Source organism: Lichenostomus cassidix, chromosome 2 (assembly GCF_008360975.1).
Source record: "Lichenostomus cassidix isolate B80296 chromosome 2, HeHo_3.0, whole genome shotgun sequence".
In the NCBI taxonomy this organism is placed as follows: Eukaryota; Metazoa; Chordata; class Aves; order Passeriformes; family Meliphagidae; genus Lichenostomus; species Lichenostomus cassidix.
The window spans coordinates 101,602,235-101,623,103 of NC_139482.1; the positions used below are offsets into that span (position 1 = coordinate 101,602,235).

General features: G+C 39.2%; 1 protein-coding gene across 3 annotated transcripts in view; it reads right to left on the minus strand.

Annotated features, from left to right (window-relative positions):
- The window catches only part of ARHGAP28 (Rho GTPase activating protein 28), a 76,627-nt gene that overhangs the window by 5,934 nt on the left and 49,824 nt on the right, over positions 1-20,869 (minus strand). For 2 of the 3 annotated variants that reach the window (XM_085052586.1, XM_085052588.1), the window contains exons 4-13: positions 18,866-18,953; positions 16,780-16,937; positions 13,027-13,192; positions 12,823-12,914; positions 11,439-11,516; positions 7,978-8,140; positions 6,718-6,800; positions 3,658-3,855; positions 2,803-2,946; positions 532-686 (exon numbers count right to left, since the gene is read on the minus strand). In XM_085052586.1, coding sequence (XP_084908712.1) covers positions 532-686; positions 2,803-2,946; positions 3,658-3,855; positions 6,718-6,800; positions 7,978-8,140; positions 11,439-11,516; positions 12,823-12,914; positions 13,027-13,192; positions 16,780-16,937; positions 18,866-18,953 — 1,325 coding nt within the window. The remainder of the gene's footprint in view (positions 1-531; positions 687-2,802; positions 2,947-3,657; positions 3,856-6,717; positions 6,801-7,977; positions 8,141-11,438; positions 11,517-12,822; positions 12,915-13,026; positions 13,193-16,779; positions 16,938-18,865; positions 18,954-20,869) is intronic. The other variant, XM_085052587.1, reaches the window with a different exon arrangement.

Sequence of the window (20,869 nt, forward strand, 5' to 3'; positions counted from 1 at the left end):
TACCAAAAGCAACAACTTCTACCAAATGGACTACTGCATAATAATGAATCTGCTACAGAGGTGGATTATTGCATCACAGTTAGCTGAGACTTCTACATTATTTATTCAAAGAACTGAGTTATGTGGTAACATGGGAAGACTGCAGAAAAGATTTTCAGATACTATTTCCCATTTCCCATAACTGTTAATTATTACCTTACAGAAATAAAAACATTTGAGACTTATGGACAGATGTAAAACAATCCCTTTGGGTTCTCTGTATGGCAAGTCTATAAAATATGTTTAATATGTGTTTTTAGTAGTGGTGTAAGGGAGGGCAGATTGATTCTTTATAGGAGCCAATTACTAAGTAAAATGAAAAGCGTAAGATCAGTGGTTAAAATTTCTCTGACCAACATAATAATAAATTAGCAATTATAGATTAGAACAGGAGTTCTTGTGACACAATGAATCTTTGAAGAGGGAAAAATCTATTCATTTGTAATTCTGACATTGTTGTTCAGGAAAAACAAAATGTTCTGCTTTACCCACCTGTTTTCACAGTGGAATCGAGCCAGGATGTCTTTGGCTTTTGTTTGGCTGTTGAGTTGAATTGCCATAGAGACTTTTGAATGCAGTGGAGCATAAACTCTTATCACCCCCTCAGGTATGTCAGACTGCAAGTATGGAGGAAAAGTGACAGCTCCCTAAAATCAATATTCAATAGAGTAAGTCTAAGGCACATATTGCTCCAGCCCCATTTGGAAGCAGTTCTGCAACCTCATTTGAGGTTGTTTGCAAAAGTCACTATCCTGCATTCTCTTGGTTAGTCAAAAGACATTTTCAGTCATACAAATGCAAATTTGTAGACACAAATCAGATACAACACAAAGACACAAACTCTTTGGTAAGTATCACATAAATGCACACAAGGTAAAGCCCTTGAATTCTAGCTTTAATTTATTTCTGTTAACATTGGTCAGTGAAGCAACTGCTTATTTAAAAACATAAAAATTATTAAGAGTATCTGTTCTTCCTTCTAAAGATGAAATTCTCCTAAGGTATAAAGATCCAGTTCTCTGTTTCTGCTTCCCATAGCTTCAACTAGATTGAAGTGTGTGTACAGTAAAACATCAAGGTACCATATGGTTTCTGTTAATTTGAAATTTGACCTTGTGTAGGGTTCAAATGATCATCTATGAAGTTTATGCACTCTTCCATGATTAATGGTGGATAAATCAATTAGCAAGGTTTGCATTCCAGTTCTAATCCAGTTAATACCATGCTGACCAGACCACAATAGTCTCTCCAGTCTCTGTCTCTGTGTAATTTAGAACATCTGAGGCCTGGGGATTGTGTTAAGTGCTCTCAACATTAAACTCAGTTATCCAAACAGAGTTTGCCTCCAATTTACCCTTCATATTTCAGCTCCTTCCCATGGCTACCCTCATTTTTATTAGATGTAAAGCCAATTACTCCTATCAATGGACTTATCTTCCCGAAGGTGCAATGACTGCAGTAATTGACTCTCCTCAGAGAAGGAGTCTATCTCTGGTCATCCCAGGCTGAATTTAACTTTGCAACACAGTAGTCTACACTGCCAATTTAAACAAACATCTCTGTCTCCATCTGCATCACCAATGTATGTCCTACCCTACCTAAAATATTTCAGTCAGTGCTAGCAAATTCTTGAGAAAGGTGAATTAGCAATGGATTCACCATTCATACATAACATTTATTCTTTCTACCTTTTTACCCATATATTACCTTCTGCATTTTCTCTCTTGCCTGTACCAGGTGGCTCATTCTCTAGTTCTTATAACCTTGTGAAATCATTCCTTCCTAGTTTTTCTTTTCTTTTGTTCTTCAAGACTGTTCTTCAACAACTATGGAGTCCTTTACCATTTCCTTGATTACTTCTCTTACAATTCACCAGTCTTTGTTCTTTTAAACATTCATGGAAGACTCTAAATACTCTCTCTCAAGGTTATTTAAGGTAGTTTACTACATGGAAATACATGTAAGTTGCTATGTGGACTGTGTATGTCGTACATAGAGACATGACATGCCTTGTTGCCCAAATTGTGTGTTGCACCTAATATGTAAGATAATTTTTGTTGTCTATCAAAGCAGCATACCTCAAGTAAGTTCCTAATCTCTGTTTCTAGGCAGGGGAGAAACCAAATAAAGGTTTTTCTATCAGATTTTCTTAAATCCAAACCACCTCTGGAGCCTTGGAAATCCTCAAAAGCATCCACCTCTCCTCTGACTATACAGGGAATAACAAAACAATTTATTTCATTTGGCACTTAACATTTAGACCCAGTCTAGGAGTCTATGGTAGGCAAATTGAATTTTCTCTCTGCTTAGGAATTTAGTGCAAAGCTCTAAGACTAAAGCTTGCAAGGAGAATATCAAGTGGCCTGTACCAGGGCATGGATAAATGCAACTAATCCTAATATGGACCATTCTACTACTCAGCTACAGATCCATGCATTTGTTGAGTATCTACCAATCATTGCTGTCAGAGATAGTCTACATGTAACCATTTTCCTATGAAAGAGGTTAAAAACCAGCATGTGTTTGTAAACAGCTTGCAGCTTTGGCTGCTGGAAATCATTCTGCCTTCCTCACCTTTTCTCAATAAATTCCCAAAGCTTTGTCTTATCAGGATGTTGGACTGGGAAGCCCACCTTTCAAGATAACTCTCAAATCAGATTATTTTGCATGGCAAAATTTCCTCCCCACACCCAGAATCTTTCATGAGATACAGGAGGGAGGCTGTTTAAAGCTGCCCTTGAAAAATGTATCTTTTTATCATACCTCTGGTCTTTCAGGTCTCTCCCGTTCCATGGTCTTTCTCCTCAAAAGTTTTCTCACTCCTTTGTCAAACATCAGCTGTCTTTTACTATTGTTCATTGCTGCCTCATTCATTTTTCTCACTTGGGAAATCAGGAAGGATGGGACCTAAAGGGAGGAAACCAGAGCTGAGAATATATAGCAATATTCCCCCAGTGTGCTGGGTCTTTAGAAAGGCACCAAATTTTAGGCAGCAGAAACTCTGTTTATTCCTAGAAGATACAAGCAATCAGTAGCTTCCTCTGACAACCTACAGTTACTCCTTTGCTGAAACTGTAGATCATCTTTCACGCCACATGAAACTTTATGGTGATGTTTGCAGCTGCAGGAACTTTATTATGAAGTAGTCTTTGCAATCCCCATCATATCCCCCCTCTGTTATGAGGAAACAAGTTGAGGCTGTCAACTTCCTCATGCCAACCTTCAGAGGCCCAACAAGTATTACATATAGGACATATTTTTGGCCCATTTTACTGTGGGCTAGACTTTAAGACATTTAATCTCATCCACATTTAGACATATTGCCTAGGCATCTAGATGGAATCATTCTTCTATTCATTATTCTGTGTAAACAATGGTGTGGGACAGGTATCTCCAGAGGGCAACTGATACTAAAATAGCTCACTTAGCTAAGTGAGGTAACTCAATCCAGAAATATCTGTCAGGGTCTCTCACTCTAGATACAGAATACTCCAGTCACTTTCCAAAGAAAACATTTCTCCTTGGAAGGTCAATTTACTCTGACTTCTGCAGATCTCCTGCACATAGTAAAGTGCTGCACTGTAATGGAACCACAAAGGGGGAACCAGCACTACTCACGGTCCACAGGATGTCCTGGTACCGAATTAAAAGCCGCACAATGTGCGCAGTGGTGGCAGCTGCTTGCATTTCTTGCTGGTTTGCACGTTTCCCTTTGTAGATGAAGAGGTTTGGTGCAACAATCATAGACACATTCCACAAATTCATCTTGTTTTTCCCTTCATTAGCAACCACCTTCTTCAGGAACTGAAGAAAGGCCTGGGGAAAAACAATCCTTGTTTAGTCTCGGGAAATAATTTACTTCTGAAATGCAGCATTTTCAAATGCATATGTCTGGCTGCCATATTTGCACTTGGAGGTGAAATTTAGTGTTTTTTTCATTGTATTTGGATTACTCTGATATTTGTTGGTACACAACCTGTGTCAACCACAGAGGAATAGTTAATGTTATCAAAATACACATTAGTAAGTTATCTATCACTTAGACCATAATCCCAAATTTATAAGGCAAATACAGTGGCTACACTAAAGCTCTGAATGCTACAGTAGAGGTAAGATGTACATGTATGGCAAGGGAACAGTTATTTTCTTCATAAATTACCAAGTGTCCATTTTGATGTATCTGGCCAATGCTTTTTATATCACAGTCAATGGGCTGATTAGTCTCTCTTCAAATGTCCACCAATCTCATATGTAATACAACCTGAAGAATTTCTGCCAGCAACTCCCAAAGTTTTATTCTGCAAGAAGAGCTCAGTGGTTGTTCACTGAGGTTACTTCTGCACACGATTGGCATTAATTAATTTCTCCTTTTGGGGAGTTTATTCAGAATTTTGCTTGAATGACTGAATAGCACTGCAGCTATGGTTAGAGTTGGGATCTCCCAATGAGTCCTTCTGCAACACTTTTCTGGTTTCACCTGGTATAGAGTTAATTTTCTTCCTAGTATCTGGTACAGGGCTGTGTTTTGGATTTAGGATAAGAATAGTGTTGGTAACACACTGATGTTTTAGTTGTTGCTAAGCAGTGTTTACACTTAATTAAATGTAATCTTTAGCTTCACATGCTGCCCTGCCAGCAAGGGGCTGGGGCTGCACAAGGAGCTGGGAGAGGACACAGCCTGGAGAGCTGACTCCCACTGATCCAAGGGATATTCCACACACGTGGCATCATGCTCAGTATCTAAACTGTGGGGGGAAATGGTCTGGGCCCACTGCTCAAGAACTGGCTGAGCATCAGTCAGTTAGTGGTGAACAATTGCATTGTGCATCACTTGTTTTGTGTGTTCTAATTAATTTATTGTTATTTTCCCTTTCTCTTCTGTCCTATTAAGCTGTGTTTATCTCAACCCAATAATTGTACTGGGTTTTTTTCAAATTTTCTCACCCATCCCACTGGCCAGGGGGAAAAGTGAAGGAATGGCTGTGTGGTGGTGTGCTGGCTTTGGTTGGGCTAGAGTTAATTTTCTTCACAGTGACTGATATGGGATTGTATTTTGGATTTTTGCTGAACATAGTTTTAATAATATCGAGATGTTTTTAATATTGCTGAGCAGGGTTCACTTAGAGCCAAGGCCTTTTCTGCTTTTTGTACTGCCACACTGGTGAGGTGCATGAGAAACTGGGAGGAAACAGCTGGGACAGGTGACCAGAGGGATATGCCAGCTCATATGACACCGTGTTCAGTATATAAAGGTGGAGGAAGATGAAGGAAATGGAGCACTTTTGGAGTGATGGAGTTTGTCTTCCCAAGTAACTGTTACATATGGTGAAGCTCTGCTCCCCTGGAGATGGCTGAACACCTGCCTGCCCATGGGAAGCAGTGAATTCCTTGTTTGCTCTGCTTGCATATACAGCTTTTGTTTTTCCTATTAAATGGTATTTATCTCAACTCATGAGTTTTCCAGCTTTTACCTTTCTGATTCTCTCCCTGATCCCAGTGATGAGGGGTTGAGTGAGAAGCTGCATGGGCTTGGTTGATGGCTGGGGTTAAACCATGACAGGTGTTTAGCTGCCCGCTGGGTTAAACCATGAAATCCATGCCATTGAAACCACTGTCTTTGTACCCTGACATTGCAATTAAAACATTTTTACTAACCCAAGAGTTACAGAACAGGAACTGTTGGAGAAATTTCTAAAATCTTGTTACAGACAGAGTGGAGCTGTGTAGATAGTTTTGTCATCACTTCTGTTTTTGTACACAAGCCTAGGAACAATTGTGACTATTCCTCTAGCATGTGTTTTACATACACAGCTCTATACCAAAATGAACTCTGGTAGCAGAAACAACCCCCATTCTTTTCAGAGCAAAAGATGCTTTGGAGATGGTTGTTGTCCTTCTCCCTTGTTACTGTATACATAAATATAGGTAAAGAAGGCACCTGAACTCATAAAGTTATATCTAAACTGACTAGTGAAAGACTTTCAGAGGTGGGAGACCTGCATGGTCCTGATGAGCAAAGGATCTGATGAAATGTCTGGGGGATCCCAGGAAGCTTGTTCACCCAGGTTTCCTTTATATATAAAAAAGTCCAAAGATGCAACCAGTGTTCCATAGGGTCAGCTGCAGTCAGATCTGGGAGTGCCCAAGCACTTGCTTGTGGCCACTGTGTTTGTATCAGGATGTAGCACATGGGGGTGGTCATGGGTTTAAGGCAAGCCGGCTGAGGGTGAGCTCCTGACACCTGTGCTACAGATGTATGTTTTTACTTTGGACTACTTCCTGCACTCTGGTCCAGTGCCCTGGAAGCCCTTCCAGTACCAGGAGTGCACTAGGCAACCTCCTAGAGGGCAGCTTCCCATTTGAATTAATCCTGGAAAACTTCAGTTATACAGAAAACCCAGGAACCCTCCTTTGTCCAAACTAAGCAAGGAATGTGCCTCTTTGAAATGAGTGTTTCATAATAAATGATGCCTGAGGTCCAACAGTTGGACACTCCCAGAAACTATTTCTTAATTGCTTGTAAAAGAAATGACAGCTAGGGAATTTGAACATCTTTTCAAGGAAATTATCAAAACCACAGATGAGTACTTTCCTCATGCAGCATTTGAAAAAAATCAGTCTCTCAGTTAAAAGTCAAAAGCACTACAGATGGCAGGGGATAGCAAATGAAGAACTTACCTTGGCTGTGTCTCTGTTGGCTTCAGGCATCAGCATGATCAACAGATGCAAAGCTTGTAGTTGTAACTTGATCTTGGAGATTTCTAAGGATATGAATATTTGATATTTTTGAAATCCCAATTGCAATTGTTTTGTTCAAAAAGCCTTATGTGTCAGCAGTTCTAGAAATACCAACTAGTGCTTGGCTGAGACTGGCATGCTTAGGTGTTGATTAACCATACACTTTTCCCCTAATATAAAATCAACTTTAAAAGTGGGTTTTTCCTCATTATCTTAGATCTTTGTCACACAGAGACACAAGGCTCTATAAAATTCTGTCTACAGAGTAACAACCCAGTATTTTTCAGCACTACCTAGTTTTCTCTTAGGTATCTGTGGATTTGTTGTAGGAAATGAAGTCAGTTTGTTCTGCACAGACATCTCCTGTTCAGTCTTCTCCAAGCTGCTGAGCCACTGTAACTGCAGGCAGCCTGGGATTCACAAGGAGAATACTCAGGGATGTGAAGGAGATGGGAAACGGATCACCTCCTTCTGCCCTTTAAACTACCTCATGGAGACATTGAAATCATGGCTGCAACCTTATGTAAAGATCCTCAGTTTTCTGTACCAATCTGCTAATAAATTCACCATCCTGAGACTTTCAGGCTGTCCTAGCTCAAGTGACTTCACAGTGAAGTCATAGGTATGGCAAGGTACAACTTCATTCTTCCTGGAAATGAACAAAATGTACTGAGATTGGGAGGGTGTATGTACACTGAAAACAAACCCCAACTGCCTGAAGCTTTCTGTGCTCACACATATCTCTGTACCAATGATCTGACCTCGGCATAAACCTTAAGAAAAATAAAATCAATCCAGTAGAACATCTGATAAATGACAGTGATTTGACAGTGATTACCTTGCAGAAGTTTTCATTTGTGAAACCTATAATTAATGTGTATCAGTCTATATATGAATGTCATTGCTCAGTTATTGTTTGCTCACAGGTTTCAAATTTTACATTAAACAGTTGTGTTATTCACACAACAAGCCTATGCCATTAGCTAAATGCAGACATCTTTTTTCATTTGAAAACAAAATCTTGCAGAAAATGGAAATGTTTAGGCAAAGCACTGGGCCTGTTGTTATCTCTACTTTGGGAGAGGAAAAAATAAATTACATTATTTTTAGCTATATACTTCAGAGAGAGAGAAAAAAATGTAATGTCTACTCTTGCATTTTATCATATTATCAGTCCATACTAACTCCATTTCCACATACTTTCAACTAGTGTGATGAATGCAGGTAGATATTCTACTGTGAAGAGTGGGCTTGGGAGTTCTCTTATAAACATTTTCAGCAGTCCTGCTGCATCATTATTTCGTACTTGGTCCCAGTCAAAAGCGTCTTCATAAAATTTTGCCTCAAGTTCTTGATGAAGATTCTGAAAGATAAAAGAAGTGTTTGGCCTTTAATCATTGCTGCTGACCCAGCAGTTTGTGATCACTTCAGAAATCCCATTACAAGCAGAGGGCAGGTTTGCTCAGCACTTGAATTAAAGCAGCCCTAAACCAGTGACAGCCTAGGTACAGCCATGTGGAGTCCAGAGCAGCTTAACAAATCAAATTCCTGCAGATATTTGGCAACCCAGGCTAAATTTGGGCTGCTATAGCTAGATTTCTGCCAGTTAACAATCTGAATCCTCTTAAAGCAAGGCAAATTCGTGCAATGTCTTTGAATTAGAAGCAGAAAACTCAGTTAACACAGCTGCTCTTTTTGTTTAAAACACTCTCCAGAGGTTTTGACCCTTAAATCACAAAGAAATGGTGCTTCTTCCTCACTGCCAGTGAACTTGCTGGATAGTCTGAATCCTTGCGCCTTGAGCAAATGGCTTTAAATTCAGGTCTTCCCGTTTTTAAAGAGAAGTTTTATGTTAGGATAATTATAGTTAGATTCAATAAAATTGTAGAAAAATACAGATATGAAACCATTACTGTTAGAAATACAGTAATGCAAAAAAACCCCAACCTCAAACCTCTAAAAATGCAGTAAATGTTTAAAATAGAATTGATGATGATACCATTTTGGGCTCCCATTTAATCCCCTTGTTCTCCAATGGCAGCATCTTGCTCTGTAACAGAGGTCTGTTTAGTTCTGGAGGGTCAGTGTTTAACACACATGTGTGAATGGGAAATACTCAGCAAGGTTCCAAGTAGGAACAGAATTTGGCTTCTGGACCACTGTTTGAAAAATGCAAGTTCCTCAAAAAACTGTTGATTTAAAAAGACTGAAGGGCACTATTGTAATATAAGGATATCCATAAATAATGCAGCTTTCACAATTATTACTGGCCAAACACTGTCTTCTCCATAGGAAGTTTGTTGCTGCTTTTTATGAGACCATTTATGACAAAATATATCTGTAGCGAATATTCAGGTTTCAGATGATGTTTTTGTCAGATGTACTTTAATATTATGCAAAAAGTTCAGTCCACTCAGGCAGAAAAGCTTTTAAAAACGAATTCTGTTTACCATGTCTCACATGAATAGAAGGAAATTACACATCAAATACAGTCACACATAATGAAGTAGAATGGTTGTACAAACGGAAGTAGAAAGTCGTTCAGGATTTGGCATATAATGTTACAGTCTCATTTTTACTAGCACATTTGACTGGTTTTAATCTGGGCTATCTCAGCTTCCTCTGTATTCACATCCTTTGCACATAATCAATGCAAACAACTAGACTGAATTCTCTCCTGTAACTGACTGGAAATGTGGAACAGAAATCCTCACCTCATCAAAAGCACAAGAGGACAGAATTCTACTCCACATTTTTCTGCTGAGAACTGGGAAAAAGCCATGAAGATAATAAGATTTTGAAAACACAAACATTTTATATATATAGATATATACACACACAGACACACATATACATATGCTTATATATATATATATACACACACACATGCAGATATATACACACTCAGATATATATATATATATATTTATCTCCACACAGGTAAGGATATATGTATATTTTATACACTCAGTTCTCTCCCTTGTATACATGTATGCATCTAATACTTTTAAAATACTGTGTTGTAATTTCAAAATACTGTGTTGTAATTTTAAAACAAGTGTTGCAATTTTTTTTTTAACATTACTGATTCTTCAGTAGACTATCATACGGTTTGGTTCACTGGAGCTTTCGTTACAGAGGAAAATTGTATTCATTTCTTCTTTTCTTTGTTTTATAGAAGAGTAACCTTTAATCATTTCCATATGCCTTTTCTTTCTCCAAACAAGACTGAAATAAAGTTGGAATGCCCTCAAGTTCTAATGTCATAATAATGTATGAAGGCTTTTGAAGGATGAAATCTGGATCTGCTTTGAAAAAATCTCTCTCTTGCTCATTGGCTTGTGGGACAGACTTAAATGAAATCAAAACTCAAATAATTTAAAACTATCATATGGGCAGTTTAACTTACCACCTAGTATAGGGGAGTTGCAAATAAAGTCATAGCTCATAGCTAGCATATAGGTAGTGAAAAAGAAGTGAACAAGACACAGTACAGTGCATGCAAAGAATATGAGAATAATTGAATTAGAGCACAGCCCTGCTGTGTAATCTCCATGGAGAGGTTGGAAAAACCTGAGATTGTGTGAAATAACATTCAAGTATTTGTATGAAAAAATGAGGAAGCTGAAAAGTACAGGGAAAGTTAGGAGCTCCCTTCTGCAAGATGTGGCACTTTTCAAAGCCCTGGGTAGTTTTATCAATGCACAGAGTCAAAGGAGCTGGGATACTGCTGCCTATCTTTGGTGTGTTTCACACAAGGCTGCTTTTTCTTATTCAGCCATCTTTTATGATCCCCAGCCCACCAGTGTTTAGCAATCCCCAACATTTGTGTGGCGCCACAATGTTGAGGATCCCTGCCTCAGAACAGGAAAGTTTAGCTTTCTTGAGGATGAGAAAGTAGGAGTAGGATGAACTGTAACGTGTTGCTTAAACCAGATCAAAAAAAGCTTAGGGAAAAAAAAAGCAAAAATCTGGGAAAGAGGAAGACCTTACTAAGCCCAGAAAAAAACCCAACCAAACAGAAAACTGCCTTGTTTTTCTAATTTGCCTCTTCCAGCTCCCGGAATCAAGTTGGTCTGGAGAAACAATTGCAAACATTACTGGCCCACAGAGTCAGGTTATTGGGTGCCAATTATCCTGCGTTCGTAGCCCACAAATAGCCTGTGAAAATGCAGTACTTCAGGCTGCCAGCAGCGAACAGAGGCCAAATTTCTCTCACTTGGAACATGAAATTGCAAGATCACAGATGATAAATGAAAAATAAAATGACACAGAGGTTAAAATTACATGGAATAAGATCTTTATCTGATGTTCACTCAGTTTAGCAACTCTGAATTTCTGAAATAAATTAAAACAGAGATAAGATCACAGCAATTTTGGATGACAGAGATAAACTGAAAGGATGTCTCAAAGTTTTGTGGAGAATAATTGTGTTTAACATCAAGTCTGTGCTTTATATAGAACATTAACTAAAGCAAAGCAATAGACCAAATGTTCTGTGATTTATTGGTTCCCAGGAACTAATCTGACCTTTCACTGGCAGGAGTAGGAATGCTGAGCTACACAGATCAGTATTTAAGTGCAGTGTGAATTTGTGTGCGTGCTGTATTATTTTACATAGTCTGTGGTCCAGAATATGGAAAACTGGCTTGAGTGTATACCTTGACTCTGGAGGCAGATCCAGGAACCCGCAGAATTCCTTCCGTTTCCAAACCTGTTTCCTCAAGCTTGAGTAGCAGCTGAAAGAAGAGACAAAAATCCAGGAAAATATTTGAAGTGCTTAAGAATAGTATTGACTTTTTTCAATCTAGATATCCTTGAAATTAATCTGAAAAAAGATACATTTCTATGGAATCTGCTAATGAAAACAAGTCAGCTCACAGAAACTAACCTGCCTAATTTGTTCTCCATATTCCTGACCCTGAAGTAAGGAGCATGCAGAGTATAGAAAACTGCTAATGCAATAGGCCCCTCTGTCCTTGACTTGAGTTGGCACTGCTATAGAACAATTAACACATAAATGCATTAATACAAGAGCAGATATATGTTTCCTTCAAAACACACAATGGTTTTGAAGGAAAAATAACCTCTGATAAATGTTTAAGTGTGCCCCAAGGAGCACAATGGAAAGGTCTATAGATAATGCATGCTTTTTGGAAGTGAGAACTCAGATTAGAGAGTGATCCCAGGATATTTTATTTTGAAATTTCTGTGACTAGAGGACTAATCTTTCCACCCTAGCTCGTTTAAAAAAAAAAAAAAAAAATTTACATAATTTTGAGCATTGGGGAAAAAAATCCTAGCTCTGGATTTTCACCACCAGATCTGCTTCTTGCCCTATCTTGGATTCTTCTAATTTCTCACAGTATCTTGACAGAGGAGCTGTGGAGCTGATTGCAAAGTCATGTAAGTACTCAAGTTGTGTCAGTCTTTTCTCTGACACTCCCCAACAACTCTCCTTTTGTCAGTATTTACAGGCAAATCTGCTGCAGTTTCAAGTCTCTGTAAATCTGTGCAATTGCACATGTATTTGTGTCTGTACCTGCCTCCAAGACGTCCACTGGGTATCACTGTACTGCCAAACAGCTCATAAAAATACCCTTGTCTTGTCATAAAAACCTAAATGAGAAGGTATCGCTTCCATTCTGGAAATAGTAGCTAGGTAACACCTATGGTTTGAATTAATGTGAAATTGAAACTCCTGAGACAACTCATCTCTGCCACTTCTGCACACACATAATTTTGCAGGGCTCTCTGATTTAATGAAAAAGGGAAACAGAACGACATTTGTTTCCTGAAGCTCCCTGCGGGGGATCATAAAATTTAAAAATAAAAATAGGCACCTACCACAAATAAAACACCAAAAATGGAGCAAATTTTCTCTCCTTGTCACAAAGTTTCAAACTACAAAGCAAAAAATTCAAACTGTAGACACCTACCAGTCTGTAAAGCCTGCGTCTTCTGCTATCTGACCACTCTTTTGAGTGTCAATGCAAATGGTGGAAAAGCAGATCTTAGCGACCAAGCAGGCTGAGTGATACTCACTTTTTGGAAGATGAGGGGAACCTTTATTCCAGGAACCTTCTTTTGATCATTCTCCAGCAGTACGGTGAGAGGGACCCCAAAAAGACCATTCTCTTTAAAATAATAACAACAAATGTGAAAACGAGGAAACACAGCCTCACAAGCATGTTCTTTCAAAGCTGATGGCCATGAAGGTGACTGCAAAGGGGATGCCACACACAGTACCTCGTCCTCGCACCCTCTCCACACGGTTCCTCTTCAGCTCCACGCCCAGCGCGTCGTAGAAGGCTGTGAGCTCGATCAGCGAGAGGTAGCGGATCTTCTTCATGTCCTCAGGAGAGAGGTCCCCAACCTCTGTCAGTCCAAACCGGCTTTTCCGAACAATGAATTTCTACAGTAGAGATGGGTTGCATCTTTATTTGCACAAAAATTACAGGAAGTGAATTTTTGTTTCCAAAGAGGTGCCCGTATGTGATTGGAAGTCATGTTAGGGGAGATGGATAACAACAAAGAGATGAACCATAGCCCTATATACTGGGCTGGTATGCTGACATAACTTGCATCCACCTGAACATAAAATTGAGCTCCTTGCTCACCATTCTCCCTTGCAGTTTCACTGGGAAGTGGTGCTGAAACACCTCAGTGCCTCTACTGCAGCTGGGACAAATTAGTCATGAGCTTCTTTTAAACTTTTGCCCAGTTTCAGCAGCATGTAGCACTTTGCTCTGCTTCTGTCTTCCCCAAAATGTGTTTGAGTGTTGTTGAAGTGGCTGACACAGTTAATCATGGATATGGTTGTATATCAATTGTGTGTGTGTAATGAATCTATGCCTGCTTTGCATAATGCTATTAATTTATGAGCTCTTACAGGAGAGTTCAAACTAAAGATCTGACGAAAAGCCCAGAAGCAAAATTTCTTAGCCCTGAAGCCAACCTGCAAACTTTAATGGTACTTTTTATTACTCAAGAAGCGTTTAGGCTTAGAAACAGGACTCCCAACAGCTAAGAAATAATTTATTCAAGTAGACTTGAACTAAATGATACTGAGTAATTTGGGGGCACATGAAGATGTCTACATATTTTAGAAACAGCAGTGTCATGGACCAGAGCCAGGAATGTTGCATCATGACAGATGCATTTGTACAAGTGTCAAAAAGAACAAACACCCATCAGTTTCTGACATAACTTTTAGACATAATAACAAAGTCATGTAAAGCATGTAAAGAACATGCTTTTCAAAGAACTGTGGATCTTTGGTATTGTATGTTTTTTTTAATTTATTGTAATTTAAACCAGGAATTGTTAGTCAGAGGTATAAATAAATAGTATTACAAATCATCTCCTTCCTTAAGGGAACTGAGTGGAAACCCAGCCTCTAGCAGTGTTTTGCTTTTAGAGATTTCAGCTCAGTCCTTCATTTCTTTAACAAATTTGGACTCAAAGCATTTACCCATCTTTAAATTAAGTCAGTCAAACTGATTAAGAAAGAGGTAAACAAACAAAAAAAAATCCCACACCCAAAACCAAACCAAAACAAAAATTAAACTTATATACTGGTTTTCAAAAGGAAGAGAGCACAAAAGACATCTATATCATGTAGTTTAGGACTTTCTGAACTACACTGCACATGGTCTTTCAGTAGGTTAATAATAATTGGGAAAGAAAGAGTGCAGGGAATGGAATAACTTATTTATATGCTGCCTGGGGCATTTTAGGCCAGAAGATTCCCTCCCTAGAATGCAGCAATTCCACTGTTACTCTTATTATGAGACTTAATGTAACAAAAGCTGCATGGAGGATAGCCTTCTGAAGACACATAAAATACTAAAGAATATTTGCATTGCATTTTGCTTCCAGTAATGCAAAATGTCCAAAAGTAGTCAAAATGCAATAAATCACCTTGAAAAAAAGGAAAATATCAGACTTTATACTTTAATTTTCTGTAACAGAAAAACACTCCAAGCACTGCAAAACTGATTACAAAGGGTGCTACAAAGATTTTCCACTTTGGCTGTTTAGCTCCTTGGGTCACTATGATGTGATGCTGCGGTTAATGCAAGTTTTGGGGCTGGCCAGCTTTCTTCTGTCTTGTGTCACAATTTTCCAGTGGTTTTCCTTCCAGTGGTGTAATATGCAGCTCTGAAAGAGGCTATGCTATCCTGACATTAGATTAGTAACGTTCTGGCTAAGGATCCTGTCTGATATTTTGCGATGTTGTTTCTATGTGGAACTGTGCAGTGTACTCAGACTTGTAGTTCTGTAGTGTCTTCAGCTAAGTCTCATGGATCACACTGGAGAAATCACATGTACATTGGAGAAATCCCTATGGTCCTGGGGATGTCCAGCTGACTCTCCTAGGAGCCAGGGGACTCCCTGCTGCAGAGGACATGCTATTTTATTATATATAATATCTCTCTGTAAAGCTCTGCACACAATGAAGTTGGTTATGTTGTCTGACCTGCCCTGGGCAAAGTGTGATGTTGCACAGCCTCAAGTGTAGCCCAATTGTCCCACCATGGGGAAGGAAGGAGAGTCCTTCTGAGTATAGGGGACTGGTTGCTCAGTGTAACAGAGTGTGAGGTGATTTTTCTGCTGAAGTCCATTACAGTCTGAGTCATTATGGGAAAAAACCAAATACCACGAGTGGCAGATGATGAAGTTAAGGGAAAGGCCAACATCAACAGCTATGATTGTTGACTTTATTCAGAAACTCTCCGCAATGACCTGGCATGTTTCTTGTGTGGTCTTCTGAGCTCACAAAATTATGTCCTGCATGTAGAGCAGTTCAACTCCAGCACAATACTGGTGTTTTCTAAAACTTCTCAATTATGAATTTGCAGATCCATGATATTCAATGTAGCATCTTCTGTTCCCTTGTTGTCACCAGTTTCCCTTCTCTGTCAATTGGGAATTGTCTGAGCTGCTGCAGAGAACAATTTGTGAGTGTGCATGTGTTGTTGTAAAGGCCAAAACCATGATGAGTGCAGAGACACCCTTATTCTCCCTAGGACAGTAAGCTATTCCCACAAAAATACCTCCAAACAACGAAAGACACAAAAAAAGCACAAGGATTTCACATAAATTGTGTAATCTACTTGATGTCTTATCTTTCAACATGGAAGTTTAATTCTGCATCTCAGCTTCTTTCCTCCTTGGTGGAATCTGAGATGGACAACTGAATAATCCTCAGATAATTCAATGTCTGTGTGGACTGCAACAATTTCAGATTAGTTTGGGACCTCAGAATATCATAACATTCAGGAAACTCTTTCATATAATTTACAACTATTTCATACTTGTCACTGAAGAGGTGGTATTGCAAGCACTAAATTAATGCTCCAGTTTTCAGAGATGGAAATTGCGAGGGCTTATAGAAGTAGAAAATTGACTTCCATGACTTCACGAAATAATTCCAGATAATGACACAACTGCTCAGTGTATGTCTGGTTGGATGATATGATATGGCATCTTGAACAATTCATGTAGTAGTGATTGCACTGAATACTGACTGGAGACAGCACTGCTGCAGGACTAAAGTTTGCTTTCCTCCCTTCCTCTGCAAAGCAATTTTAAATCCATGTGTTAGCAAAGACAGATCATCTGTGAGGAAAAAATGTAGGAAAGCACACCAGTAATGAAAATGATCATTAGTTTTAATGCCAGCAAGCAGTTTTCATTTCTGTGTGAAAACATTGTGGATGACGCAATATTCGTGGGCTGAGTTACACATACTGATCTGGGTACACATGCTCATGATGGGTACAAGTAAAAGCCTGGCTTGGATATCCATATGAACTTTGGTGCCTTTTTGGGAATCAATCACAGGCAGTAGGCAGGTACAGTGAGCAGTCTCTACAAAGCACACACTGCAAAGGACAGATCATGTGTCTTAACAGACTCCAGTGTGCTGGGGATATAAAGCAGCAATTTGCTGTGTTAAAGAAAACAACTGAGGAAATATATGGAGAAGAAACTTACTGGCAAAGCCGAGTCTTCTTTTTTGAACCTCTGGTTTTTCGGCCACTCTTGAGTTTTTGGAAGGACTGTAATGGATTCTGAGAAAGAGACCTCATAGGAGAGCTCTTCTGTTATGGATGGGCTGCCTTTATCTGTTCCACAGTCTAGACAGCTATTAGCTGAAAACAAGGGAAATTATATATCAGTGATGAATACATGCTTGCATTTAGTACAGAGACACTAAAAATTTGAACCAAGATGAAAAAATTCTTGAGAAAGTAATAAAGGAAGTGCTTCAAAGAGGAATTTCAGTGCAAACCACAGCATGTTCCTGTTTTGTTTCGAGGAAATAACCCCTTAGAAATAAAATCCCTATTTTCGTTTTAGATTATTTAACTTCTTGCTTTTTGTGAGAAAGATAGTCAAGCTGGAACTTCCTGTTTATCAGGAATTACCAAGTTTTTGTACTCTGTCCTTGTCTACCCAGGCCAGCAAACTGTGGTGGCACTTGTCAAATGATCAATTGAAAATAAAAGGTCTTGACAGAAAAATGCTTTGACACAATTTCTCAGGTTACTGATGACTTATCTACAAATCACAAGGTATTGTGCATATATTTTATGTGGTCACATACATGTAGTTCTCATTGTTGATAGTTTGGGTGTGTAGCACCAAAACAGGACAAAATGTACAATATTCCAGTTTGAAAAACACTGTATCTACTGGAATTTCTAGTAGATATTGTGAAATGACTTATCGCTCTTCTCTAAAATTAAGTCACCTCCTTACATTACTGGATGTCAGAGGAAATTTTTTGAAATTAATACAATCAAGTCCAGAAATGCGCTATTGTCATGGAGGCCAAAGTGTGATAACATACATGAGTTCCAGGGTTGCCAACTTTCCAGATGGATCTCTAGTATCAATTTTTAGTTTTCCTGTAAAGTTCAGCTCCTAGACCCAGTTGGGATGGAATCATAAATATAATTGAAAGTGAAGTAAGATTTCAGCCCCCAGGACTGCAGAGAAGAAATTACTAATGTGACACAAGTATATCCAAAAGCCATGGCAATCAGAAAGTGAATTAAAAAAATTACATCTTATAAACCTGTGCATGCCCCATGTTCTCTGAATCATTGCATTTACAGGTACAGGGACTTAAAATTTTTTTGCAACCCCCATTTATTTCTCAAGTCTGATATGAAGAAAGTTAAGTGCATTATTAAGCGGTTTCTGGTTTCAGAACTGTGGCTTTAGTTGTTATCTAATGTCCAAGCCATTTAAGATGTTTTCCATCTCTCTTTCCACCCTTGGACCCGGGACCACAGACTGTCCATGGTACCCCTGGGCATTTGGTTCCTTATCTGTTTCAGTAAAACTGCTTGCAGAGCAGAAGTATCAGCAGAGCAGCTTTTGCCACCAAGGAAAACGTCTGTGGCACTGTATCCAGAGGCAAACATCCAAGGGACTAGCTTGGAAATTTGGGTATTAATATCCTTTCAGTTAAGCCCTGAACAATGATGATGGGAAGAGTTTTCAAACTAAAAGATGAACATTGTCATGGAAGGTTGCTGACAATTATACAGACACTGAGTAGAGAAAAGCTATTACTTTCATTAGCACTGCCAATCACTGCCAGGGCAAAGCATTTAAGGGATAACACCATTCATAGATCAGAATAATAGGGCAGAAGCAGGAAAATCATAAATTTCAAATACTACAGTTTCTGCAGTACTGGAGAAGAAATGTGGAGGAAATATGCCTCTTTCTTTTCATGATTTGCAACACGAAAATATACTAATGACATATTTTGGACAAATTCTGCACCATATTGTTTACAGATTATTTTTACATTCTCAGCCTTGCAATGATCAATGTTTTTTAGATGCTGATGCCTCAGGGGCAGCAGTCTGTGTCTGCACCACACCAGTCTTTAATGGAAAATTTTGGTTCCTGCATGACAATAAGCTGACAACAATTTTAAGGAAATATATACAGCACAGCCCCAGCATGAAAGAGGGGACTAACCTCTAAACCCCACAAGGGTCTTTCTGTCTGTCATTTTACTAGGAGGAAGTGAACACTGGTTACATGTTGTCATACTCACAGCTAACTGATTTCCAAACTGGCTTCTGCCCAGGAAGCTGGATACCATTAGAAGATACTGGTGACACTGGAACTGTCTCAAATGTGGGCTGATAGGCAAGGAAAAATGATCAGACTGCAGTGAAGGTAAAAGTCTACGGACAGAAACTGCTACAGTTCAAGCAATGACGTACCATTCTCAGCTTACACTCCTGTGACAAGATTAAACAACCTGTTGTAATTCTTCAGAGTATATTTTTCATAGCCAAGCCTGAGAATCAATCTTCCCCAGACTGCACAGATTTGGACCATGTGGAGGTCAGTAATATTGCAGCTTGCTGTACCTAATGAGTCCTGTCCTATAAAATGACTGAAATTAGCTAAGTAAATTGCTGCACAGAATTAAACTAACCGAAAGGTCCTCCACGAATTGTAATTCATCCTGGTTTTAATCACTTTGGCCACAAATCTTTTTGAAGACTCTCTGGCACATATTGAGCACCCACTATTCCCAGGGATCTGTCAGAAATCAGTCTGTCAGCTACCTCTTGTGATTTGGGCTCCAGAAAGTTATTAATGGACAGATGTCCTCTCATAGGTAATACTTTTATCAGTGAACTGCAAAAAACAACTTGAGGGACTAAAGAAACATTTTCCATAGTCAAATTCATTTCTTTCCACTCCAGAAATCATTCTGCACTGCAGAAAAGTGGCTTGGTGGCTTAGTAGCCCAGGGGGTGACTTTCAAGCAGTGTCACCTCTTCTTAGCAGAGGAGTTTTGGCCTTGTTCTCAACAGTTTTGTGGCTCTTGAAGACAAATATGAGTGTTTGTATTCCATGGGCAGTAGCTGCTCATCTATTTGTTCTTGAGTAAAAGAAACTAAACAAAAACAAGGTCAGGAAATAAAAAAATGCTCTGAAGGTTACTAAATGAAAATAACTACAATGTTCCAAACCTGTCTTATATTTTTTCTGCTGCTATTCATGTCCTTGTGGGAGCCCCTGAAGCCTCCAGCCCTTCTCAAACCTGCTGTCTCACCCACCCTGAGCCTGATGGAGCAGACCCAGTTTACTAGCTGAACCTGCAGCTGTAGACCCCCATGAGCCTTCAATACCAGCTCTTCAAATTACTCTTTAAATTGCTAAGTCAGCTGTTTATTAACAAGTAACAATGCCTCAGGGCAGAAATTCTGTTTTCCCCAGTTGCAGTCAATGTGTGGGAGAAGCATTCAGGCTGCTAAAAATGTCAAATGTCAGATATTTAAAAGACAGGCGGCTCTTCCAATTGGAAGCCTGAAATAATGTTGCAGTTGTTTAATTCAATCTTATCCTCTGAGCTATTCGGGTAACAAAGTCAAATGTAACATGAATAAAATCCCTCCTGAGAGAGTCCATTCAACGGCTTGTGAACTTGATAGCAAACAGGATTTGAGTCACATGGACTTCCTTTGCCAGAAGACTGTAAGGACCACTGATTTTTTTTAAAAGAGAACTGGATGCTTTTATGATAAAATCCCAGCACATTTACACAAAAAGCTTCAGGACATAAAAAAGCACTATAATTTTCAGGTGGGAGTATAGAAGTGGAGAGGATGGCTAAACTTGCCTCAGCAATTTGGGAGAATCAACCATAAAAGTTGTTATGCTTCTGCTTAAGATCCAGATGGAGAAATTAATGGTAAACATTAGCAACTGGCTCATCTACTTCCAGTGCTCAAAACATCTGACCCTGTGAACAGTATTCAGAATAGATTTACAGTCAGTCAAGTTCATTAAGAAAAAAAACCTTCCAGCCTTGTTACATGGGTGAAATGAGTCGTGAAGCACCTGCAATAACCTGGTTCTGATAAGCAGGGCAGAGCTGGCAGACATGGATGTGGATGATGGAGTGGACTGCAACCTCTGCCTGGCACACAGCAGGGCTGGCAGCAGCCTGCAGGCTGCTCCAGCCTGGGGCAACTGAATAATATCAACTGTGCACAATAACCAGGGTACCGAAAAATGTCATATTCTCAGTCCCATTTCC